Raw genomic sequence first — 26,684 nt, forward strand, 5'->3', positions numbered from 1 at the left:
GGTAAGCCATAGGGCATGCAGTAGTTGGTTATAACAATGTTTGTTTAATATTGAACATTCTAGGTGAGACAGTAGGCAGAGTGCTGGAGAGTCAGAAACACCTGAGTTCAAATCTAGCCTCAGACACTTACTGTGTGACCTTAGAAAAGTCACAAGCATTCATCTTTAAAATGAGGGGGCGGAGCCAAGATGGTGGAATAAAAGCAGTGACTTGCTTGAGCTCTCCCCCAAACCCCTCCAAATACCTGTAAAAAATGGCTCTAAACAAATTCTAGAGCAGCATAACCCACAAAAAGACTGAGTGAAATAAATTTCCAGCCTAAGACAACCTGGAAGGTCGGCAGGAAAAGTGTTGCACCCGACTGGGAGAGGACCACAGTTCAGCATGGGCCACACAGGGAAAAACTGGGCCTCGGTGAACTTGGAACAGGCCTCAGGGGATTGAATCAAGGGGAGCTGTGGCAGTTTCCAGACTTCTCAACCAAAGACAACTTAGAAAGTCAGTAGAAAAGGTGTGTCTGACCTCAGTGAGAGAGGAGCTCTGTCCTAGGACCAGTCCCAGCCAGAGCTCTAGGCCCACAGGTGAGGGAGTATCTAGTGACTGATCAGAGGGGAATTGAGAGATCTCTTTGGAGGCGCTGAGGCAGGATTCTCTTGCTTTGTCCATGCTTGGATCCACGTTGTAGTTCTAGGTGGCAGTCCCAGGGCAAGGAGGAGAGCTGGTGTGGTGGAGCTTGTGGTGCTTGTGGAGAGGGAATTCTCCTCACAGTTCCAAGGCTGAAAAGAGTGCTTGTGGTCAATCATAGACCAGAGCACAGGCCAGGAAAGGCACCTCGCCTTTGATCATAGCACTTTGGAAGAACTGAAAATTTACAGGTCCCTAGAAATAGCTCTGAAAACAGCGCCACAAAACCCCCAAAGCTTGGGGGACAGTACATTCTCCACACTGGAAGCAGACCCCTACCTTAACAAAGAGTTTAAAAGTCAAATAATTGGCTGAGGTCTTGAGCAAACAGCACATAAAAAGTCAGAGGATAGAATCTTACTTTGGTGACAAAGAAGATCAAAACATACAACCAGAAGAAGACAACAAAGTCAAAACTCCTAATTCAAAGCCTCCAAGAAAAATATGAATTGGTCCCAGGCTATGGAACAACTCAAAAAGAATTTTGAGAAGCAAGTTAGCTTCTTAAGCCAAATGGCAAAAGAGGTTCAAAAAGCCATTGAGGAGAAGAATGCCCTAAAAAGCAAAATTGGACAAATGGAAAAGGAAGTCCAAAAGCTCACTGAAGAAAATACTTCCTTAAAAATTAGAATGAAGAAATTGGAAGCTAGTGACTTTATGAGAAATCAAGACATTACAAAGCAAAACCAAAAGAATGAAAAAATAGAAGACAATATAAAATATCTCATTGGAAAAAACAACTGACCTGGAAAATAGATCCAGGAGAGAAAACTTAAAAATTATTGGACTATCTGAAAACCGTGATCCAAAAAAAAGCCTAGACATCATCTTTCAAGAAATTATCAAGGAAAACTGACCTGATATTTTAGAACCAGAGGGTAAAATAGAAATGGAAAGAATCCACTAATCACCTCCTGAAGGTTATCCCCAAAGGAAAACTCCTAGGAATGTTGTAGCCAAATTTCAGAGTTCCCAGGTCAAGGAGAAAATATTGCAAGCAGCCAGAAAGAAACAGTTCAAGTATTATGGAAACACAGTCAGGATAACACAAGATTTAGCAGCTTCTACATTAAGGGACCACAGGGCATGGAATATAATATTCCAGAGGGTAAAGGAGATAGGATTACAACCAAGAATCACCTACCCAGCAAAACTGAGTATAATCCTTCAGGGGGAAAAAATGGTCATTCAGTGAAGTAGGGGACTTTGAAGCATTCTTGATGAGAAGATCGGAGCTGAATAGAAAATTTGACTTTCCAATACAAGACTCAAGAGAAGTATGAAAAGGAAAGAAAACTCTTAAGGGACATATTAAGTTGAACTGTTTACATTCCTATATGGAAAGATGATATTTGTAACTCACGAGACCTTTGTCAGTATTAAGGTAGTTGGAGGGAAAAATATGTATAGACAGATAAATAGATAGAGGGCACAGGGTGAGTAGAAGATGAAAGGGTGATATCTAAAAAATAAAATTAAGGGTTGAGAGAGTATTATACCGTGAGAAGGAGAAAAGGAGAAGTAGAATGAGGGTAAATTATCTCACATGAAACAGACAAGACAAAGCTTTTATAGTGGAGGGGAAGTGGGGGAAGATGAGAGGGAATGAGCGAATCTTATTCTCGTTGGATTTGGCTTAAGGAGGGAATAACATACACACTCAATTGGGTATGAAAATCTGTCTTACCCTACAGGAAAATAGGGGGAAAGGGATAAGAGAGTGAGAATGATAGAAGGGAGGGCAAATTGGGGAAGGGGGTAATCAGAAGCAACACTTCTGAGGAGGGACAAGGTCAAAAGAGAGAATAGAATAAAAGAAAAAAAAGAAAAGAAAATGAGATTATTAATAGCACCTACCTCCCAGCATTGTTGTGAAGATCAAATGAGATAAGTTTTGTAAAATTTAGCACAATACCTGGCCCATAATAGGTACCATATAAATACTATTATTATTGTTATTTTTATTAATTGTTATTACTAACCTGCAACACCTCTCATGTGTCATGTATAGTCTCTACCTCCATCACTCCTAGCCGAATGATTTTTTTCCCCACACATCATGTTTTCATTAACCAAGTTAAAATCTTAGTATATTTCAAGATTTCTTGTCCTTTTCACATATAAGTACGTAGAAAGATACTATCTCCTTGTATTTAAAAAGACTATGGCCATAAAATATAATTTTTTTTCTTGCCTCATGTCCTTTTTAAAAAGGATACAGCCGAACTGTTTTTTGAAGATGTACGGTTGCCAGCAAGTGCCCTACTTGGAGAAGAAAATAAAGGTTTCTATTACCTCATGGCAGAACTCCCACAGGTAAGGTCAACTTGAATTCATACCTGTATCATATACAGGTACGTGTTCCTACCTCTGTATAATATTAATGTGAAGTAGAACAAGATTAATTGGAGCCTTGGTGGATACTAGAGGTGTGTTTCTATTTGTTTTTATTGTTTTTGACACCCAGAAATTCATGTTTTAAGTCAGAAGGATGTTTTACGGAATATTTGGGCAACTAGGATTGGAATGTCAAATGTGTGGGAAGATAGAGTCAAGACGGTGGTATGAGCATCAACATTTTTGCCTCTAAACATACCTACTCCGTAACAATCTAGAAAAAGTACTGGAATGAATTCCGATTGGGAAAGCTAAGGAACAGTAAACAGTTCACAGAGTAGTAGTAGTGGCAGCATGGGCACATTCTAGTACCCAGTGATGGAAAGACAACCAAGATAAAACGCCAAGGCAGGAAGTACAGGGCCAGAAAGAGGACATAGACACCTCTGAACTACCACTCAGCACAGGAACAGGTACCATCTGGCAACTTTGTCACCCATTAACCAGTTCTGCATCAGAGACCAGCACAGAGAGGAGCAGCCGTGACCAAACACAGGGACCTAGCTGGGTGATAAGCACAGAACAAATGGCATGTTTTGTGTATTGTAATATGTAATGTTACAGAATGTGTATATAATATAGCACAACATAATGATGCAGTGGAAAAACCAGGGCAGAAGACCAAGACCAGAGAGGAGCCAGCAGTCTAGTGGCTCTGAACCTACAGAACCTTCCACAGGGCTAACAGTGACTGAGGCCAGCAGCATTCCACTGAAGTTCAGCTGCACACAAGCCCACCGACCCAAGCCAGGTCAGGAACTTGGCAGAGCTCAGACCAGGGGTTAAGTGAGCAGACCTCTCTCTACCTGGATCTACCATCTCCACCTGGAGGTGGTGGGGGCGGGGGGGGGGGGGATGTCTGGTCTGAACTTCTGGTGCTTTCACAGCTTGGTCTGGAAGCCTACAGATTTTCAGTGCTTCCAAAGTACCGTGATCCAGAACGTTGCTGGACTCAGCCACTGTTAGCCCTGTGGAAGGTTCTGCAGGTTCAGAGCGACTGAACTGCTGGCTTAAAGAGCTTATTAATATAAATGTTGGGGGCAGCTAGGTGGCGCAGTGGATAGAGCACCAGCCCGGAAGTCAGAAGACCTGAGTTCAAATGTGACCTCAGACCAAACACTTGACACTTACTAGCTGTGTGACCTTGGGCAAGTCACTTAACCCCAATTGCCTTAAAATATATGCATATGTCAAAAGTCAAGAAATTGACTGAAAGAATGAGCAAACAAAAAAAAAAAAACCCCAACCGTAAAAAGCTGCTATAGTGACAGTCACAATTTGCCTCAATTTCCGCATCCGTAAAATCAACTGGAGACAAAAAAAATGGCAAGCCATTCCATTATCTTTGACAAGAAAACCCCAAATGGGGTCATGAAGAGTTAGACACGACTGAAAAACAACTAACAAATAAATGTTTAGTAGTCAAGTGCAATACAGGTTTGATTATTTTTCATCCATTAATAGTTACAGTGAATCCAAGTGCAATCTCTGAATTGGAGGCTAGGGCAAGGAATCTCATCCAAATGCATCGAAGGTACTTGCTTTTGTATCATCAGTCCCTAGCACTGTAGGTATGTAATAAATATTGTTGATATGATATAGAGTTTTTCCTTTAAGGTCTTTTTTTCCTCACAAATGCTTAAAAAAAAATTAGAGCATTCTGGGATTTAGATATTATATTTGTAAAGATTATTTTGGGGGTTTGCTAAAATTAAAAATTTTCACAAGTAATCAGAATTATTTTCAGAGTCCCTCTCTTTTGTTTACAGGAAAGGTTAGTGATTTCTGATGTTGCCATTTCCTCATGTGAATTCATGTTTGAAGAAACTAGGAATTACGTCAGGCAGAGAAAAGCTTTTGGGAAAACAGTCGCACATATACAGGTAAGCTTAGATCAAGTAGTTTTTAATATCTTGCCCTGTTTCTTATCATTGTTGGCTATTTCACCACTCTAACAAGCCCCTTTCTGATGTAAGATGGTTCAGTTCTAGTTAGCATTTCAAGTAAGCTTAAAGGACAAGGCCTTATGAACAGCAGCAATAGTCAACCACCAGAAAATGAGACACGTAGGGATACCTAATATCAGAGAAGAATGGTTTCTATGTCTCTGTTTCTGGCCACCCTCATTTGCTTGGATCTACAGTGCAGTGAGAACTCCAGAAGAATTATTTCAGACCTTTCAGATGGTCATTACCTTCTTCAGACATGAAGATCAATAATAATCATCATTTATGCAGTCATTGCCAGTGGCCTATTAAAATCAAATGAATGATATAGTTCATTTTTAAAGGAATAATAAGTGCCAGATACTGCAAAACTATCTTTTATCTCCCCTAAATACATTTATTTATAAGTATAATTGGGGGAGATAAAGGATACTTTTGCTGTATATGACATAATTTCTCATCCATAATTTGAAGAAAATGATGAGGATCCAATAATCTAAGAGGTAGAAGGGTCCTCAGAAACCAGTTAGTCCAATTTCTACCTAAACAAGAATACCATTACATCAGGGTGCTTAACAGATTCATTCTTCTTTGGCTCAAGTTCTTCTCCTGCTCTTTTCTCCATGCAATATACAGTGGATCCTTCTTAGCACCATTGCAGTGCTTAATTGGTTTTCCAGCCATGAGTAGAGTCTTGGTGAATCCAGGCATCCACCAAGAAATTGGGGCTTACCTGGGCACCTTGCCATATGTCCTGCCATTATAGTTGGAAAGCATGTTTTCTTATTTTTGTGATCTTGAGCTAGGCAGAACATAGTAAGCATTCAACAAGTGTTAGAATAATTGAAAGAAAACTTTTTCAGTCGTTTATACTCATAAAAACCTTCCAGTGACTCTCCCTCATCTTTCATTTAGATTATCTTCCTCCCCCACGTCAAAAGCTCTGATTAAGCCATATTTTCCCTTGCTATACTATTATTTTTTTCAAGTGAGCTAGTCCTCTTTGCAGAGATTAGGGTATGGGATGTGGAACATTGCATGTATTGTCAGACTCGGTTGATAAGCTGGTCAGTTTTTGCTGAACTGCTTTTTTTCCTCTTTTTTCATTTTACAGTGACTGGCTGTGTAGGGAGTAGTTTCAGAAATCAAAGTGATATAAAAACCAAAAATATAAATTGAAATGTGAAATATTTTTAAAAATTAAGAAGTGAGTTAGGCAACCAGTGCCCTGTGGGAATGGATAATCTAAGATTATAATGAGATGAGAGAACCATGACATTTCACACTCAGATGCTTTGCTTAATGTTTAATAGTAAGGAAAACATTTACTTTTGTAGCTTCTAGATTGCTTCAAGGCTTTAGTTGGGTGTTTACTTTCCCTGTGGATCTGTGTTCTCATTTGCACTCTCAGTGCAGAGAAACCAAGAAAAAAAGAGATTGGGGGCAGCTAGGTGGCAATAGAGCACCAGCCCTGAAGTCAGGGGGACCTGAGTTCAAATATGGCCCCAGACCAAACACTTGACAATTGCTAACTGTGTGACCCTGGGCAAGTCACTTAACCCCAGTTGCCTAAAAAGAAAAAAAAAAAAGAAAAAAAGATTGAAGAAGGAGTATGTATTCAGCAGTGTCAAATGCTAGGAAAAGGTCAAGGAAAATGAGGCATGAAAGGAGACCCTAACATACATATGTGTGTCTATAACAGACACACATATTTGTATAGATATGCAAAGCATGATCCTAGAAGATCCCTACTGTGTGCAGGTCATCACTGGCGATATCTTACAGCAGACGGAGTCCCAAATGCTGAAGCCTATGAGCATCTGTCTGTTGTTCTTTCAGTCACCCACAGTTTTGTCCCTATGGAGGCTGTGATATTTATTTCATGAACATACAGCTACAGAGTATCGTTATAAGAATACTGGTTTCTACAGGCATCTCTCAGCTCTGTCCTGGACTCTCTTCTATTCTTCCTCAATGCTATTGCACTTGGGTGATCTCATCAGCTCCCGTAGATTCACTTACCATCTCTGTGATGATGTTTTTCAGATCTACTTATCTAGCGCTAACCTCTCTGCTGACCTCCAGTCTCTAGCTGCCTATCGGGTATCTCAAATGGGCTGCCCTGTAGACATCTTAACTCAGCATGTGCAAAACAGAACCTCTTATCTTTCTCCCCAAACTGTCTCCGCTTCCTAACTTTGAGGGTACTGCCATTCTCCCAGTCACCCAGGCCAGGAACCTAGATATAATTCTCCACTCCTCATTCTCTCACCACCCCTCCCCTACGTATTCAATCTGCAACCAAGCCCTAGCAATTTTACGTTGTCCCATCTCTCTTTTATGCACTCTTCTTTCCTCTGACACTGACTCCATCCTTGTGTAGGCCCTCATCACCTTGTACCCTTTGTTGTTGCTGAATCATTTCAGTTGTGTCCTACTCTGCATTCACCCCATTTTGGGTTTTCTTGGCAAAGATACTGGAGTGTTTTGCCATTTCCTTCTCCAGCTCATTTTACAGTTAGGAAACTGAAGCCAACAGGGTGAAGTGACTTGCCCAGCATCACCCAGCTATTAAGTGTCTGAGGCCAGATTTGAACTCAGGTCTTCCTGACTCCAGGTCCAGCTCTCTATCCACTGTGCCACCTAGCTGCCCACCTTATGCCCAGATTATTGCAATAGCCTGCTGGTTGGTCTCCCTACCAAAAATCTCCCCACTCCTGTCTACCCTCCACTCAGCTATCAAAGTGATCTTCCTAAAGAGCTGGTCTGATCATGTTACCCTTCCTCCAAACCACACTAATAAAGTCCATTGGCTCCCTATTACCCCTGGGGACAAATACAGAATCCTTTTTTGGACATTCAAAGTTCTTCATATCCTGGTCAACCTCCTCCCACCCCCGGCCTTTCTGGTCTTCCTGTACCTTGTACACTCTGCCTTTCCCCACCCCACTCCCACCCCATCTCTCAACTTTGGGCATTTTCACTGGCTGTTTTCCCTCCCTGGAATGGGCTCTTCCTCATCTCTGTCTCCTGTTTTTGACTTCCTTCAAGTTGCAGCTAAAATCCACCTTACTTCTAATGCTTTCCTTCTGTTGACTATTTCCAGTTCACCCTTTATATAGCTTATATGTTGTCTATCCTATTAGATGGTAAGCTCCTAAGGGCAGGGACTGTCTTATGTTTGTTTGTATCTCCAGTGTTTAATACAGTGAATTAGAGATTGAATTTGGATTTTGAGGAGGAGAATCCATGGATCGGACCCATAAAGATTATTTTGGCAACTGTGTGAAGGGATGGATTAGAGCAGCGAGAAGTATACTTAGAGGCAGGGAAATTAATTAGGTGGCTATTGACGACTTCTGAGTCAAGGACTTAGCAAATGATTGAATGAGGACTGTGACGGAGAAGGAATAGTCAAACATTAGTAAATATTTATTGACAGAATGAGAAAGATGGGCTTTTGGGTCAGGGAGCAGGTTGGGGTTATTGAATGCCTTCCAGTTCACTCATTTCTTCTTATTCAGTTCTGGGCCCACTCACTGTCCATTTGAAGTGCCTGTCCTAGGTAGATGTTCTGTTAAGATAGGTACATACAGTAGCAGAGGTCCAATTAAAAAAATAACAGTCATTCTAGGAGGTTGGTATCTGAAACTGTTTTCTGGAGGATGTGGTAGAAGACCTAGAACTTGAAGGATATAAGATATGGAAGGAATAAGGAGGCATAGATAAAAGGGCCATCTCCTTGTCTTTATGTTTCAGAAAAATTGAGCAGTCTTGTTACAGTTCTCTTCTTCCCCGGGCCCTATTCGGCATGCTTCAGATAAACAACATATTCCTCCCTGTTCCTGCCCCTTTCTGAGGCTAATGACAAATTATTAAGGCTAATAACACATAATCAAGGCTCCGTTCTCTCCTTGAAAAAGACAAGCTGTCCTTCCCTGCTTTGGAGGACAACTGTAAGTAACTGATAATTTACCCAGAGTGCTCTTCATTGTCTGCTTTATATACTCACAAAAATTACTGCTAATCAGAGTCCATTATAACAAAGCATGTTGTAATGGAAAGAACCCTAGTTTTGGAGCCAGGATCTGAGTTCAAATATTGTTTCTGATGCTTACCACCGGTATGAACTTAACTTCCCTAGGCCTCAATTTCCTCCTTTATAAAATGACAGAGTTGGACCCCTTGAGTCCCTCCCAAATCTATAGCTGTGGTTCTAGGATGCTGTGGTTCACAGAGACTTATCTGTGGACTAATCTGTGCCTCTTCATGCCCTAGCTGGAAATAACAGTCAAGCTTTTTTTATCAGACCCAGACATTAAACTTTGTGAGCTATGCTCTTTTTTATGCTATTTTTTAAATATAATAGGAGCCATAAGTGGGCAAGATAAGGTCAGGGAACAACTGATAGTTTAGCGTGTCCAGGAAGTAGGGAGTATGGAGAGTAGTGACATAAATATGGTTCAAATGATTTAATTTACCAGCCAGCTTGTGTAGGGTTTTGAATAAGTAACTGAGTTTGTGGTTTGAGAGGGAGAATCTAAAGGTCAGACCTATAAAGATTATTTTGGCAACTGTGTGAGAGATGGATTAAAGCAGGGATAAGTAAGAGGCAGGGAGATTAATTAAGAGGCTATAGCAGGAGTCAAGGACTTGGCAAATGATTGAATGAGGACGTGAGGGAGAAGGAACAGCCAGAGATGATTTGTGAGATTTTTACCCTGGATGGGGAGAGGGGCAAGTTAAATGATGATTCCATATTCAGAAACAAGGAAGTTAGGAGGAGGTACAGGTTTGGAGGGAAAGATAATTAGTGTTGAGTTACGAGCATTTGAATGAACAGCTAGGTAGACATAGCCAATGGAACCATGGAAATTCAATACTGGAATTCATGGGAGATGTTGTAGCTCTATATTTGGAAGTCCTCTATATAGAAGTGATAATTGAAGTCATGGGAATAGATAAGACTTCTAAGAGAGCATAGAACCTGAAAAGATTGCCAAGGTCAGAATCTTTAGTGATACTTATGCTTAGAGGCGAGATGCGAAAACAGTAATGGTAACTAAGAGTGAGAAGCCAGTGATGGAGACCGAGAAAGGCACAGAAACCATAAAGAACAGTGTTACAGAAATGAAAGGAAAGAAGTGACAAGGAGGAAAGGGAATGAATAACTATAGTCAAATGCAACAGAATAGTCAAGAAGGATAAGGGGATGGAGTAAAAAGCCATTTTATTAGTAACTGTTAAGTCATTGGTGACCTGGCAGACCTTGTTTTTAGCAGAAATTGCTTAAAATCGAAGAATTGAAGGATACCTCGGCAATCCAACCTTTATCTAACTGATAATTGCCAGCAAATGATCGTATATCTTCTGCTTAAAGACTTCCATTGAGGAGGACTCACTACCTGAGAAGGCAAGAGACAATAATGAATTCCAGGAGTGCTGGATTTCAAATCAGAGGATCTGGGTTCAAATCCTTTGTCTACTGTTTACTACCTGTGTGGCCTTGGTCAAGTTGTTCAATCTACCTGGCCCTAATTTTCCTTGTCCCTAAAATGTGGAGTTTGGACTGCTGACCTTTGAAGCCTATCTCAGCTCTCAACCTTTGTTCCTACTAAATACGTACAACTAACTCCTAGCAATATAAAGGTTTCTCTTACCTCTGGTCCTTTGCCTCCTCCATCTCTCTGTAGGACAAACAATTGGCATTCTCTCTGTCTGAACTCCTGAGAAATTTCCTAATTATTTGTGTGCTGGGTAGTATACCAAGCAAGTGAAAGGGACAAGTATTCTAGTATCTGGGAGCTCCTGCTTCCTAATAGTGTGTGTTGCTGTTCTGGAGCTAACTTGAACCAGCTCTTGAGAGCTTAAATTTTTAGTATAAACATGTACACCTCAGATATCACAATACTAAAAATCAGGGCTTGATTTATGGTTTTGTTAATTGACTAAATTTTTAAAAATGATGGGGAAAATATTAATGATGCAGATTGAACTTTTAAGTGTGCCCTACTTCTGTTTTGTTTTGTTTTGTTTTGTTAAGTTCCAGTTGTCAGTCATTGACCAGCACACCCTTGGACTCTGGAGTCCTGTGTTACACTCTGCATTCTCTACCACTTTGGCCCTGGGAAAGTCAGTTCTTTCTCTGAGCCTCTGTTTCTTTCCTCTTTAGTAAAATGAGAGTGTTAGACTAGACTTAGGGGTTCTTAACCTTTTTCATTTCATGGATCCCTTTGGCAGTCTGGTAGAGCCTTCTCAGAATATTTTTAAAACCTTTTATAATTAAAGGAAATGCTGAATTTCAGTTGAAAGTTAGTGAAAATAAGATGTAATTTTTTTCCATCCAATTCTCAGACCCCTTGAAATCTATCCATGAATCCCTTGGCAGTTCTAGGACTTCAAGTTAAGAACTTCTGGCCTACAAAATCCCTAAGGGCCTTTCTGTGTTTCTATGAATTCTATGTTTCTATGAATTCTATGTTTCTATAAGCTTGACCTTAGAAGTGAAATCTGTACTTCAGTTATGAAGGTTAATCTGAAAATGCTGATCCATTCCTTGCTCAGGTAGTCTTAGAAAACTTGAGATTCTGCAGATAACTGTGTGGAAAATAGAAAAGTTATCTTAGCAGTTTTCCCTCAGAAAAGTTGATGCTACATTTTTATATAATGTGAAGAACAGAAAGATAGAAATATGTCAGTTAATCAACATTTATTAAGTGCCTGCAACATGCCAGGCACTGGGCTAACTGCTGAGAGTAAAAAAAAAAAAAAAAAAAGGCAAAAAACAGTCCCTGCTCTCAAGGAGCTCACAGTCTAATGAGGGAGGCAACACACAAACAGCTGTGTACAAACAGTGCATTTGTTGTTGTTGAGTTGTTTCAGCCCCTGTCCAAGTCTTCGTGGGGGTTTTCTTGGCAGAGATACTGGACTTGTTTGCCATTTCCTTCTCCAGCTCATTTCACAGGTGAAGAAACTGAGGCAAACAGGGCGAAGTGACTTGCCCAGGGTCACAAAGCAAAGATGAGTCTTCTTGACTCCAGGCCAGGCAGTCTACACACACACAGACACACACACACACAGACACACACACACACACACACACAGACACACACACACACACACACACGCGCTCAGAGGTAATCTCCAAAGGAAGGTACTAAGATGAAGGAGAACAGGGAAAGGCTTCTTGTACCACATGGGACCTTAGCTTAGACTTGACAGAAGCCGAGCAAGCTAGGACAGAAGGAGGTGGAGGGAAAACATTCCAGGCATAGGGGACAGTCAATGAAAATGATCCAAGTCCAGGTGGAATGCCTTCACCAGGAACAACAGGAGGCCGGTGTCGATGGGTAGCAGAGTACACGGGTGTGATGAGTAAGGTCTAAGAAGACTGGGAAGGTAGGAAGGGGCCACGTTATGAAGGGCTTTGAAAGCCAAACAGAGGGTTTTATATTTGATCCTAGAGGTAATGGGGAGCTATTGCAGCTTATTTAGTAGGGAGGTCAGACCTGTACGCTAGGAAGGTCAGTTTGACAGCTGAGTAGAGAATAGATTAGAGTAGAAAGAGACAAAGGCAAGAAAACTGTCCACTAAAGTATCACAGTAGTCCAGTGCTGAGGTGGTAAGAGACTATCAGGGTGGTTGCAGTGTCAGAGGAGAGTACAGGGCATATATAAGAAATGTTTCAAAGGTAGAAATGACAGGGCTTGATCGCTAATTGGCTATAGGGGATGAGAGTGTAAGGTGTTGAGGATGGCACCTCAATTGCAAGTCTAAGTGACTTAGGAGGATGGTGATGACTTCAACAGTAATAGGAAAATTCAGAAGACAGGAGGGTTTGGGGGGAAAAGATAATGAGTTCAGTTTTGGACATGTTGAGTTGTCTATAGGACATCCAGTTTAAGATGATTAATAGGCAGTTACTAATTTGAGATTGGAGGTCAGCAGATTTACAGTAGGGTTACAATATACAGTACAATAGGTTACAAGTGGATAAGTTATAAATAGATCTGAGTCATCTGCATAGAAATGATCATTGAAATCATAGGAGCTGATAATATCACCAAGTGAAATAGTATAGAGGGAAAAGAGGGCCTAAGACAGTATTAGGGGGACCGTCCCCTATGTTTTTTATGGGGGGGTTGTTTTTTTGGGGGGAGGTTTGGCTAGGCAGTGGGTTTAAGTGACTTGCCCAGGGTCACACAGCTAGTAAGTGTTATGTGTCTGAGGTTGGATTTGAACTCAGGTCCTCCTGAATCCAGGACCGGTGCTCTATCCACTGCACCACTTAGCTGCCCCGACCCTCCCCTGCTTTTAACAGGAACGAGGTGAGTGTAATCAAAAAAGAAGACAGATGAGATAGGGAAGGAGTGGTGAGATAGGGAAGAGGAAAACTAGAATACAGTAGTGTCTTAGAAATCCAAAAGGAAGAAAATATCAAGGAGAAGAGGGTCAAATTAACTGTCAAAGGCTACAGAAACTGACCATTAAGCTTTTGAAGTAAATACCTATTTTCTAAGATTTCTAAGATATTTTAAATTATTCTATTTTTACCATCATCATTATCATTTATATAGCACTTTAAGGTTCACAAAGCACTGAATATATATTATTTCACTTGGTTCTCAAAACAACCCTGGAAAGTAGGTGCTATTATTATGTCCATTTGACAGATGAGGAAACTGAGGCTGAGAAAGGTTAGGTGACTTGGCCCAGGGTCACACAACCAGTGTCTGAGGCAAGATTTGAACTCAAGTTGTCCTGACTCCAAGTCCCTCACTCTCTCCCACTGCACCACAGCTACCCCACTTAAGTAGCTGATTAAAAAATACTTTAAGGAATTGAAAAAGGCCTTCTTTACCTTTCAAGAGCAGTGCACGTTAAACTATCGATTTGAAATAGACTTCCTAAGAAAGTATTGTCGTGTTACCCAATTCAACCAAGTTATACAACAGTATAACACTTTGTAAACCACCTTTGTTAAACAACCTTTGGATACTTTGCGACTGTGTGGTCTTTTGGAAATGTGCCATCAATCTTATTTTTGAACAGAGGCCTAAAATTTTCAACTAGCACTTATATTACAGGATTTTCAGATCTAGTAATCCAAACTTTATGTACAATTGAAATTGAAGAAGAACCACAAGATTGCCAATTTTCTTTTAAATAGGTAATACAACTCAGAGAAACACAAAGGTATAGTTGCAATGACAATTTCTCTGCCTACATTTTTCTTGCTACTCACTTGTATTTAGTTGAAATTAAAATACAATTTTCTAATCTCATAAATCTCAGTTCATTTCAAAGCAGTGAAGGACTCTGATCTCTTGCTCCCCTGGGCCTAATATGTATTCCTGCTTTTCTGATTCTGAGATAAAAAAAGGAAGAGATTGGGGTTTGGCAAGAGAACATGCCTAGAACATGACTCACTTCCAGCTTCCTACAGTTAGTTATGAAAATGATGGGGGTAGACAAACATTTTAATCTTAATGTGTAAGAAACTAGGTTAGCTATTTCTTCATTAACTAGTTTTATAATTAACAAGCCCAGTTGGACTAGATAACCTCTAAGGTCCCTTCCAACTCTGATTCTAATATATTTGTCATACAGAACAAAATGTTTTCAGTGGATTATTTGAATATTCGTATTTATATTTAGCATGAATTAATGTGTAATACCATGGGGAGCTTAGAATTCATTAGCTGGAAGTTAGAATGTAAATTAAATACCTTGATGCTATTGTTAACTTTCATTGGTAATTAAATTACTTAGTAATAGTGGAATGTAGGTAAGTTCCTGTAGAGTAGGGTGGTGTTTGTTTAGGCAGTGTGCACAAGTGCCCCAGCTGATAAAAACCTTTGGAATTTTGTGTGAGAGATGTCAAGTAGTTCAGTGAGGGCTGCACTATATAGATTGTGAGAATTCAGGAAGGATTTGTTAAGCACCTACTATGTGCCAAGCACTGTGATAAGCTCTGGGGATACAAAGAAAGGCAAAAGACAGTCCCTGCCTTCTAGGACCTCCCAATCTAATGGGGGAAGGAAAGTTTCATGTATAAATTCTGTTAAGTTTAGCAAAAGCTAGATTGTGAAGGGTGTTAAATACAAATCAGAGGAGTTTTTGTTTACTCCTACTGATGTCATTTCCTGGGATTCCAGGAAAAGCTCCCAAACTGGCAAAGCCAATTTCAGTGGGCAGATGGCGCTGTGAAGCCTGCCATCTCCCAGCTCCAGGCCCTTCCTATGACTGTCTGTCAGGCCTGCAGTCTTCATCCGCATTGTCTCTACCAGGCTTGCTTCAGGACTCAGCTCGAATCCCACCTTCCCCACTTCCCCCCACTGCTAGTGCCTTCCCTCGGAGATTTCCCTCCCTCTGTACTCTCTATATATTACATATACATACATATATGTATGTGTGTATGTAGCTTGCATGTACAGTTTTTTGCCTATTATCTCCCCCATTAGAATGTGAACTCCTTGAGATCAAGAGTCAAGTTTTTGCTTTTCTTTGTATACAAAGCACTTATCACAGGGCTTAGTACATAGTAAGTGCTTAATAAATGTTTGTAGACTGACTGACTTTGAGTCAGCTCATAAACATTTATTAAGCAATTACCAATTTGAGTGGGCAGATAGCAGCAAAAGCTTTAGGAGATGAGACTTTTATAGCTCAATTGTTAAGCTTGCCGTGCCCTTCAGAGCTTTCTCCACACCGACCTTGTCTGTCATGAACCAACCCATGTTTTTGCTTTCCCTGTTCTCCCTTTCCAGAGACACTTATATACTCAAGCAGTTTTACTACAATAAAACTGGTTCTAGGGCTGTTCCAGTAGTAGTACCAAGTCACGAATCTTCCTCTTCGGTCCAAGACAGTACTGCTGAGACTGCAGCTTAGGACTTGCTTTGGCTTATATGTATGCTATTTCTAAACTGAATAGCCCTGAATTGTTATTGCTGCTGGAAGGGTAGAAGGGGAAGGAGAAGGACAAGGGTGATTCACTTTATAGACAGTGACTCTTATGATAGGGATGGGAACATGGACCACGTTTGTGAATTCACTGATGCGTGGAGCTCCCTGAATAAAAGAACTCCCTCTACCGATGCAGATTGCCATCTTCTGTACAGTTTAGAGTCTTAGAAAGTTTCATAGAGCATCAAAAAAATGATTTGCCTGGATTCACGTAACCAGTATGTCAAGAAGCTGGACTTCAACCTCAAACTATAATTAATATCTTATTTTTTAAGAAAGAAAAAGGGAAGAAAAACCTAATCAAAGTGCAGTGTCCTATAAGAGGACACTGAACAGTAGCATTTTCTTAGGCTTCCTATCGTTTGTGAATTCACTGAGTTCTACCTTATAGGTGGGGGATGATGCTATCCTTGCCAGTTTTGTAGGCTTATTTGATTGGTTTTGTGGTTTTGTTCTTTAAGTATCTAAAAAAAGTATTATTTAAAAAATTTAATAATAATAATAATTTTTAATAAAAAAAGACACTAAGAATTGGGATAAAGTTGCTTAGTGCTGTAGTGATATGGGGTCTAAAACAAAGACCTTTATAGAATATGAAAGTATAGATAGGCCTCCTTATTTCCATTTTCATTAGTGGAGACACACCTATGCTAGCGAACTAGCTAATGTAGCCAAGTATGCTATGAAACAGAAAGGGAAGCCATGAACACCATCTCTTGGCAGAAGAAAGAAATCTCATTTTCCGAAAAAGATACAGAGGAATGGCTAGCTCACAGATCTTTTTTAACAGCTATGTCAAGAATTATTGAGCCACAAGATGGCGCTCCAACTTGAGAGAAATAATGTTACTTACGTTATTTAGGAAATACGACCCAATGTTCTTAAATCCAAGGAGAATATTAATTTTTCCATCTTTTTTTTTTTTTTTTTTTTGCCCATCTTTGCAATTTTCCTGAGCACTGAAATTTTGGGTGTCACAGTTGGAATGATAAGAGTTTGACTTTTGGACAAAATGGAACATAACCATTTGGGGCCAGGAACGTCCTTATACTGTTTATAATTGTTGACAGATCATGCATTTAAAAGTTCTCATATGTTCCCTTTTTTAAAAATTTCCTCTTCCTCCTTTGGACACAAGACGGTGCAGCACAAACTAGCCGAATTAAAAACACGTATCTGTGTGACCAGGGCTTTTGTGGACAGCTGTCTCCAACTGCACGAGGCAAAACGTCTGGACTCAGCTACTGCTTCCATGGCAAAATACTGGTATGTGTGTTCCAGTAGTTGAAGGGTGGTGTTTCTGCAGATAGCTGCGGAAGTGGGCCGACTGTACCCATAACTCTGAGCCCCTTACAGGGAGGAGGAGGCTGTTTCGATGCAAAGGAGTAATAGGAGGCCAGCTGTTTTTATTTGTTGAAAGGTCCTACTGAGACAGTTTAAGCCAGGCTGAGAATTCATCTGTCAAGAGAATTGGTAATGAATTCTTAACTCCTCTCAACTGGAATATCCAAAGGTTGAACTCGGGTCCCCATCAGAAAATTGTCCATTTTCAAAATTACTTGAAGCATTTGTTTCAAGAATTAATTATTCAAGCAAACATTTTAAATGTCATTTTAAGACAAAAAAAATGCCCAATTTGAATAATTTAAAAGTTCTGCTATTGCATAAAGGGAATATAATAATTATGAACAAGAGAAAGAGTTCAATCAAACTTCATATAGATTTTTAAGACCCAAGGATATGGGAACAAAGTCGGAGACAACAGGTTACTTTCTCTTTTTTAAAAAAAGAAACAATCTTATTACCTTGAAAACACTGTGGGGGAAAAAAAAAATTCTGTCATTATTCATTAACTTCAAATTCAGTCAGGCCAAAAGGAAAGCAAGCAGAAATAAACAGGATAGTACTTGTGTTCTTATACAAATAATTTAATTGCAGGTTGGAAAATAGCAAGTAGAAATTCAGAAAGGGCACCATTTGGGGAGATGTTTTAAATTGTACTATTTCCCCCCCCATCCCACCCCCTTCCCCAATTTCAGTTGTAACAGAGCAGTCCTCAGCATTCTTTGGAAAGACCTGGTATGATAAAGCTCATGTTAAGAGGTAAAGCAAGGAAATAGCTAGTTAGAACCTAGAAAATATTTCATATACTTGCCAAAGAAAGATATTTCCAAAATTCCAAGTGTCATTACCCCCAGAGTTTCCTATCAACCTTGTCTGTAAACAGTTGGATTATTGTACTTTTTCTACAAGGCAGATCTACCTCTTGAACTAAAAATTATTTGAGATAGAAAATTGTTAACATGATTATTATGTGTTTACCTTGAGTTTTTGTCTTTTTTTCCAGACTGGGAAGGAAGGGAGGAAATCTGAGTGTCACATTGCATTTTTTTTTTTTAAAGTAAGATGGGTAAAATTCCCATCCTGTTATCTTCTTAAGGAATTTTGCCTTAAGATGGATGAGATAGATGGGTGGGGGAAATCCAACACTTCATTTTTTTAAGTCCTTTATATTAGACTGTACTTGAAAAACAACACTATATAAATATGGTGAATTCTTTATTATATAAATCTATTTTTGCTGTATTAAAGGCATGTAATTTTAATTGGAGTTTCTTCCTTAGGGCTTCACTGTTACCTTTAAATGGTTGGTCTTTTTATGAATGTGACAGAAGTTACACTTAGAACTGCTGATGAATTTGGTGATAAGAAGTCAGAGAATAACTGTTTCGAAACTGAGATTTAGGCTATATATATATAAATACAAATCGTTGCTGAAGTTTGAGGTAATTTGAGTAAAACAGAGAATCTAAGTGATTTAAGTCAAGTAAACACCTTTATCCTAAATATGGTATCATTTGGTTGGGGGAGTAGGGGCTGAATTATTTCACCATGTAATAGGGTAAATTTTACATTTAAATCATTTACATGGACACAGACTTAATAAAAACCTGGCAAAAGCAATAATTAACTAAGAAGGTTCTATGTAGGAATTTTTAAATTTATTTTTATATGTGCTTTTGGATCAGCAGCTATGTTATACGGAAAACATTTGCTAATTATACTCTGTAATTCCTTCTATTAAGAGCTGATTCTTTTAAAGTATGCTACCTTTTAGGAGTGTGAGATAGAGGAAGGAGAGAAAGTAGATTTTTGTTAATTAAAAAATTAAATTAAATTTGCAAAATAAAATTGGTCATATTTGATAGGCAGCCTACATGATATATCTATATATGAGAGTTTAATGTCTCCATAAACTTGTATAGTTACACAGTCATAAATAATCCATTCCTTGATCTGGGGCCATTCTGCAGGAATCCAGTCTAAAAGTTTCTTTTTCCTCCTGTATTTTGTCCATTTAGGGCATCTGAGCTACAAAACAGTGTGGCTTATGATTGTGTGCAGCTCCATGGAGGATGGGGATACATGTGGGAATACCCCATTGCAAAGTGAGTATTTCTTAGGAAGAAAAATTGTTTTGTTATACTCTTTTTGAAGATGAGCAAATAAAGATCATGAATTCCATTGACTATAGATGAAATACAGAGAAAATTACCTATTAGCTAGATGACTGAGGATGACCATTATATGTGATAAAGCATACGGTAGCAATACTGCTTCTTGGCCTTTAGACAAAGTTTTTTAAAATCGTGTTTAAAATGAAAGAAAGTGAGGAGAAGGGTGTATCGTTATAGAGATTCATTTCATTCATTTGATTTTTTCAGCTTGTAATAAATAAGACCACCAGCCATTATGGTTTTTGAATCTTTAAAAAATTAGCTACTTAACATTAGTGTAGACAAAAGAAGGGCCTAGTATCTTAACTCTTGAAGATAATTTTACAGGAAAAATTAATGTGATTCCTCTTATTAGAAGTCCTAAAATAATAGTGTTTAAAGGTACCTATTCTGTGACTAACCTACATGTTTATAACTTGTCTGTGGAAACATGCCAATTTGTAAATAGGCAGACAGACACATTCCAGAGGTTTCTCCTTCCCCATAACTAACTCCCTCCCTTTACTGTTATGTTTGCCACATCGGTCTTCCCACAGCATTCTCCTCACAGAGCTTAGGGAATGTGTTTTTTCCTCTGACTCACCCAGATTAAGAGTTTACACACACTGTCTCCACAAAAAGAAAAATTCAGGCTTAACACACAAAAGGTTGCTTTATTTCTAATCCAATACTGAGAAGGCTGTGGGATTTATAAAAACCGTACTCATTTTACTTAAATTTTATTAGATTATCTGAAGGGAGGGGAAGAAAACCATTCTTTTTCCAAATTTGGCTTCAAACTTGGGCAGTCCTAGACTTTCAAAACCTGTCACTTTGCTTGGCTTAGTTATAAACATTTTGGTGCGCTTCTAGTCCCTAATGAGAATAGCAGCTGTCAGTTATATCAAAACAAAATACTCCCACTAACTAGTTAAGAATAGAAACAGCGTACACATAACCTGTTAATTTTCTCATCTTTTTTTGGTAGACATTGATTGGTTCAGACCAGGGGTGGGAAACCTGTGGCCTCGAGGCCACATGTGACCTCTAGGCCCTTTGACTGAATCCAAACTTCACAGAACAATTTGAAATTCAAGCCTGAAGGCCACAGGTTCCCCACCCCTGGTTCAGACTAATCATGGCGTATTTATTTTAGTGTTTAAATAAAATAGAACAGTTAAGGTTTCTACTGGGCCTTTTTTTTGCTATGTATAAACCCTCTTGGAACTGTCTCCAAAAAGTCTTAAATCAAAAACAAGTATTTTCCTGTATCCCACTGGTATTAGAAATAACTTTGTATACCATCCTGGACTCCTTATTTTCTCTCACCTCCTATGTCCAGTCTGTTGCCAAGTGCTGTTGATTTTACCTTTGTAACATTTCACATACCCCTTCTGATTCCCTCTGGTGATACTGCCACCATCCAGATGCAGGCCCTCATCACCTCGAGCCTGGACTATTACAGTGGTCTGCTGGTTGGAAGTCTCTTCCCCGTTCCAGTGCATCCTCCGTTCAGTCCTCGGTGATCTTCCTAAAGCACAAGCCTGGCCATGTCACGTCACACCCCCACCCCCACTCCCATTCCCATCCCCATCCCCATCCCCATCCAGTGGCTCCCTTTCACCTCTAGAATCAGATGTAAAATCCTCTTTTTGAGGTTCAAAGCCTTTGTTAACCTGATGCCTTCCTAATCTTCTTACATGTTACACCCCTCCACATATTCTGTGATCCAGTGGCAATGGATCAGACCCCAGACCCTCCCTGGTTGTCCCCCAACCCTTCCCCTTCTTTGCCTCCTTGCTTCCCTGGCTTTCTTTAAGTGCCAGCTAAAATCCCACCTTTTACAAGAACCCTTCGCTGATCCCCCTTAATTCTAGTGCCTTCCATCTGTTGATTATCTCCATTTTATCCTGTATATAATTTATTTATACGAAGTTGTTTAAATGTCGTCTCCTTCATTAGACTGTGAGCCCCTTGAGGATAGGAGCTACCCTTTGCCTTTCTTTGTATTCCCAGAGCTTACTTAGCATAGTGCCAGGCACATAGTAAGCACTTAATAAATGACTGATTCAAAAAGGCAAAATAATCCTTTAATGTCATGGTTCTATAACATTTAATTTTTTGTTCCATATTCTGAAACAATTTCCAGGTCTATTTTCACAAATTATGTTCACAGTGTATTCACAATTCATCGTGGAATGTGTGATGAAATAGTAGATTTGGCCCTTCAGTAGAACCACTTTTGAACCCTTTTGTGGAGTAGAAGATTCAGAGAGCATGTTATCATACCAGCAGTAGTAGTGGAAAGGGAGTGAAATAAAGGAAAGTTATGTACTTCTCTTTCACTTAACTATTGCCCCTATTCTAGAGTCACTGGTATGAAATAGCTAAACATTAATTAGGGTTTTTAAGGAAGGCACACAAAATGGAGAGGGGCCAGCATCTAGACTCTTTGAGCACAACAGAATTGTTGATCTTGTCTTTTTCAGGGATAATCACCTTTAGGTTATGCAAAAGGCACAACCTGATGGAACATTGGACATGTGTTGTCTGAATCTGAGAGACTCATTTCTGCCAAAGAATAATTATTAACCTTCATGGCAGTCCAGGGGTTAGATGAGCATTCGCATGAACTGTTTGTTTTTTTGTCCTAAACATAGAAGGAAGAATTAAGAAGTAGCTATATAAACCTTGGTATCACAAAGTTAATGAGACAAGTGCAGTGTATTAATATGCTATTCTTAGACACTTGGACCTGAGCTCTGATTTGACTGGAATATGGAATGCGGATACTTCCTCTATCAATTTAAATCATCTCCAACTTAGAGTTTTGGAGATGTGCCTAGGGAACTGAGAGGTTGAGTGATTTGCCCAGGATCACATAGCTAGTGTGTGTCAGAGGAGAGACCTGAACTCAGGCTTCTCTACTTTGCCATAATTCTTACTCAATCAAGAAGTCTTTCTTTTATTTCTCATAAGAGATAAGCTTCATTGTTGCAATAAGGTACTTGTTAAGACTTGATTTTACATGGAAAGTAACTTTAAAATAGCAGCATAGGATTTTGGAGTTTTAAGAGATCATAGAGATAATATTATTCCACTCTTTTGTTTTACTGTTGAGGAAACTGAAGGTTAAGTAACTTGCATGAGGTCACATGTATAGTAAGGGAAATCCTAGTATTCAATTTTACACCTTCAGACTTCAAACCCAGGGCTAGCTCATACTTCTCCCTTCCAGTCAAAGAAAATTAGTTTATTTCAGTCTCACTTAGGCTTTCATCTCATAGTATCAGAGAAGCAGTTTAAGCTTTGGTACTTTGTGACTGGGTATGAGTAAACATTCCTTCTCTTTCTTTTCCTGTTATTGTGTTCATGACTGAATTTACCCAGTAACTTATTAATTGTTCACTGAATGATTTAACGAAGCAGTATGGTATAGTGAAAGAACACTGTCTCTAAAGTCAGGACCTACGTTCAAATTCTAACACTCACTACATGTGGGACCTTAGGACCTTGGGCCTCCGTAAGTGTGTTTTATCCTCAGTAAAATGAGGGAATTGTACTATATGGCTTCAGTGACCCCTTTCTTCTCTAAATCTTTGGTCCTAAGATATCAGTGTGAGCTACTTTGAAAGGTCTGTGATATACGGGAAAATGACCAAGTCAATCTTAAAAACAAACATGCAAAAAACATCACTCTTAGTTTCTTTGGAATTGGCAAAATAGAATGTGAACATTATGAGCATTGGCTTTGGTAGCCGAAGGGTGGGAGAGATGAGACACAGAGAGGAGAAGGGAGAGAGGGGGAGGAAGAGGAGGAGAAGTTAGAGAAAGGGGGAAGAAGAGACAACGAAAGAGGAGTTTGAGAGGAGAGGGAGGGGTAGAGGAAGAGAGGGTATGTTGTGTGTGGGGGGGGGAGAGAGAGAATGTGAAAGTAAAAAACACTTGGAAACACCACTGTCCCTAGAGCTAAGTCTCAGTAGCTGGTGTGCAGTCAGACTGTTAAAAATAGCTTAGGTAGTGCTTAAACTCAAACATTTGTTAAATGTCTGCTATTTGCAGCAGCCACCATGTTAAATGCTGTGGAGGGAATATCCAAGAATATAAGGTATATGTAAAGAATGGAGTCAGATTCCAGGATTTTTTGGCCACATTTTCTACAGAGGTGGCATGTTATATTTGTCTATTTTGTATAATAGCCCAATTTTCATTCCTGAAATGATAGAAAATGTCTTGGAACATATCTCCTAGGGAGAAGAACCAAGCTAATGTTAACTCTGTTATCTTGGCTAATAAAAGTTGTATGAACTAATGTGAAAAGGGAACTGGACAAAGAGTGTGGAAACCTGGGCTTTAACTCTCAGCACTTCCATTGATTAGTGTTACCCCTCAATAATTGCCATTAATTAGAAGTGCTAAAGTTATTGAATTTCTTTGGGATTTGGTGTCCTCACCTATAAAAGGAGAATAATAGTAGACCTCCCACCGCACAGAGCTGTAAGGTGAAAAGGAGATAAAATGGAGGAGAATAAAAAGTGAAGAACACTGGAAAAGTGCAAGATGATTACTACTATAATTATTATTACCATGGGTGAAGTCACACTTACAGGTTTGTGTGGAAGACGCAGTCTGTCTATTAACCCTGCATATCACTGTAGTGTAGATACTGATTTTTTTGAATTCGGGAGACTTCCATTATCTGTAGGAATGATCTTTTCTAAAACACTGACTTTATAGCTGTGGGAGCCTATTGGGAAAATATAAAGCTTTTTTTTTTCTTTTACAAAAAATTCTTGGATTACAATTTTATTTAGAAAACACTGAGACCTGAAGGTAATTAAGATTTTTTTTTATATTTAAACCCCCAAAAATAAAAGGTTTCATTTCCTCCTGTGATTATGTTGGTAAATTGTAGAAGATTACATTGGAAAAAAATCATAACTGTGTTGCCTAATTAAATTTGTAATGTTCTCAAGCAATTACAATCTATGTGTTATAGTTCATGTTGTATCAGATTATTTAAAGAAACTAAATGCATGTTTTGTAGTTATTTCAATGCAAGGATAATACAACTGTGTCAAAAAAGAAAGCTCCCTCCCTCTTGGGAACTATCTAACATGAACTTTAAAATAATTACCCATTATCTAGTGGTACATACTTTACTATTTTTAAGGCTTCTGTTGTTCATTTTTTTTTCCTCCTCCCCACCCAGAGCATATGTGGATGCCCGAGTCCAGCCAATCTACGGTGGAACCAATGAAATAATGAAGGATCTGATTGCTAGAGAGATTGTACGTGACAAGTAAACATCTGCTCCCATCCTGGAATCTAATTACTGTTGATCTGGGTTTGAATTTCTTTATGATAGAAAACAAGCTGGAAAGGGAAAACGTATTTGAATTTTTTTTGTACAGGATGAAACAAAGTTTGGAGATGAAAAATTCCTTTGTTGAGGAAAAATTCTTTATACATCAACTTCTGAAATTTTCTTATGGGAGGTTTAACAGTTTATTTTACATAAACTGAAAAGGAAAAAGAATAATACATTTTAAGGTCTTAGTGGCTCAAATTTGAACTTAATCTAAAATTTTAAAATGACCCTGATTTGCGTTTGAGTTAACGTAGTCCAACTTAACTTGGAATAATTCCAATGTACTTTTGCAAAATTATTCATAGAATTTCTTCAGTTGCTGTGCCTGATGAGGCCTTACTTAGTATTGACCTTTCCATTTTGATTTGTAAGAGAATTATCATTTACTATCTTACCTTTCTTTAAAAACTCTGTTATATTTCATGGATCTCAAAGGATTGGCTCTTATTTCAGAATAAAATAATTAATGTCAATAAATGCAGCAGTTTAATTCGCAAAGAAACCACATTATTTAAGAATGTCTTGTGTATGTTAGTGAAACATCAAATGTTTTAAATAGTGGCATGTCTGTCATTGTGCTTTGTTTTGGGTTTTGTTTTATTTTTCTACTTCTCACTGGGGAGGACAGAGGTATTGTTGAGAACTGGTTGTCTCCTAAATTTATACCCATATTCACTGTGGATCCATACCCATTCCTCCATGCACCAGGGTAGATTTCCTTTCTCTGTGGCTTGTGACTCAGACAAAACATTTTCTTGACTATTAGTAGACTTCCCCTGAGGAAATATTTTTATCAGCAGCTACTTGGATGAAGATAAAGATGGCATCCTTATAAAATCTGCAGACAACCCAGTTCTGGCAGGAGTAAGTTATATGATAGAATCAGGGCCCAAAAAGATCCTAACAAGGTAGAATGATGAACTCCCTCAAATAATATGAAATTTTAAAATGTATCCACAAAGGCTTCCTCTGATGCTTCTTCCTGGTATGGAAGTGATCTTGAATTCTCCAAGTCTGTGCCAGCAGAGCCATGCCCTTGACAAGTTCTACCATCCTGGAAAGGTTTCAGGTGTTTGAAGCAACATTGGACTGGTCTGCTTTCCAAAGACCTGTCTAGCTAAGTACAGAGAAACTGACTTGTAGAGTGGACTTTTGGTGATGAATTCCCTAGCTGTGACCCATCCATTAAACACACAGTTTGTGTAGCCCTTTCTGTACTTCTGTAATGCTGGTATCATGGGATATAAAGAATCTCAGTTTTCAGATTATTTATAAGCATTAATTCATTTGTTGGATATAAATGGGATAGACTTTTCCACTGACCAGTAAGTGGACATATTGCTGGAGAATCAAAAAAATTGAATCAAACCTGTCTTTAAAATTCTTGCTACAAATGAGACCAGAAGGTAAAAGAAAGTTGCACCTAAACTGAAGGATAACTCACAGTTTCCTTGGAGAAACCAGTAAAGTTATTGGTGACACTGGTTGTGTCATACTTCTAAAGGCAACAGGAAACTTTTCATGGGACATTTGTTCGTCTGTTGTAGTACTTACAATGAGCAATTTAAAAAAAAATCATGAAAATAATTGCACTGTATGCATAAACATTGATTACAAAGATGAAATTGAGAAATGTTTGAAAGAATTTTCAAAGACTTCACATTAAATAAATATACTTTAATGGTCAGTAATAGCAGTGCAAAGGTGGTAGAGAGGAGGATGACAAAAATGTATTAGAAAGCATGGATAGGATTAAATAACAAGAAGGGTCAAAAGTTTATAGACCAGGGGCAGCTAGGTGGTGCAGTGGATAGAGCACC

At 38.9% G+C, this 26,684-nt stretch overlaps 1 protein-coding gene across 1 annotated transcript in view; it reads left to right on the top strand.

The window, feature by feature from the left end:
- The window catches only part of ACADL (acyl-CoA dehydrogenase long chain), a 44,653-nt gene extending 19,292 nt beyond the window's left edge, over positions 1 to 25,361 (top strand). The window contains exons 7-11 of the mRNA XM_027873847.1: positions 2,900 to 3,001; positions 4,852 to 4,965; positions 17,135 to 17,262; positions 19,359 to 19,445; positions 24,706 to 25,361. Of these exons, the coding sequence (XP_027729648.1) occupies positions 2,900 to 3,001; positions 4,852 to 4,965; positions 17,135 to 17,262; positions 19,359 to 19,445; positions 24,706 to 24,799 (525 nt within the window). The 3' untranslated portion in view covers positions 24,800 to 25,361. The remainder of the gene's footprint in view (positions 1 to 2,899; positions 3,002 to 4,851; positions 4,966 to 17,134; positions 17,263 to 19,358; positions 19,446 to 24,705) is intronic.
- The last annotated feature ends 1,323 nt before the right edge of the window (positions 25,362 to 26,684 follow it).

Source organism: Vombatus ursinus, unplaced genomic scaffold (assembly GCF_900497805.2).
Source record: "Vombatus ursinus unplaced genomic scaffold, bare-nosed wombat genome assembly UNPS02014802.1, whole genome shotgun sequence".
Taxonomy (NCBI): Eukaryota; Metazoa; Chordata; class Mammalia; order Diprotodontia; family Vombatidae; genus Vombatus; species Vombatus ursinus.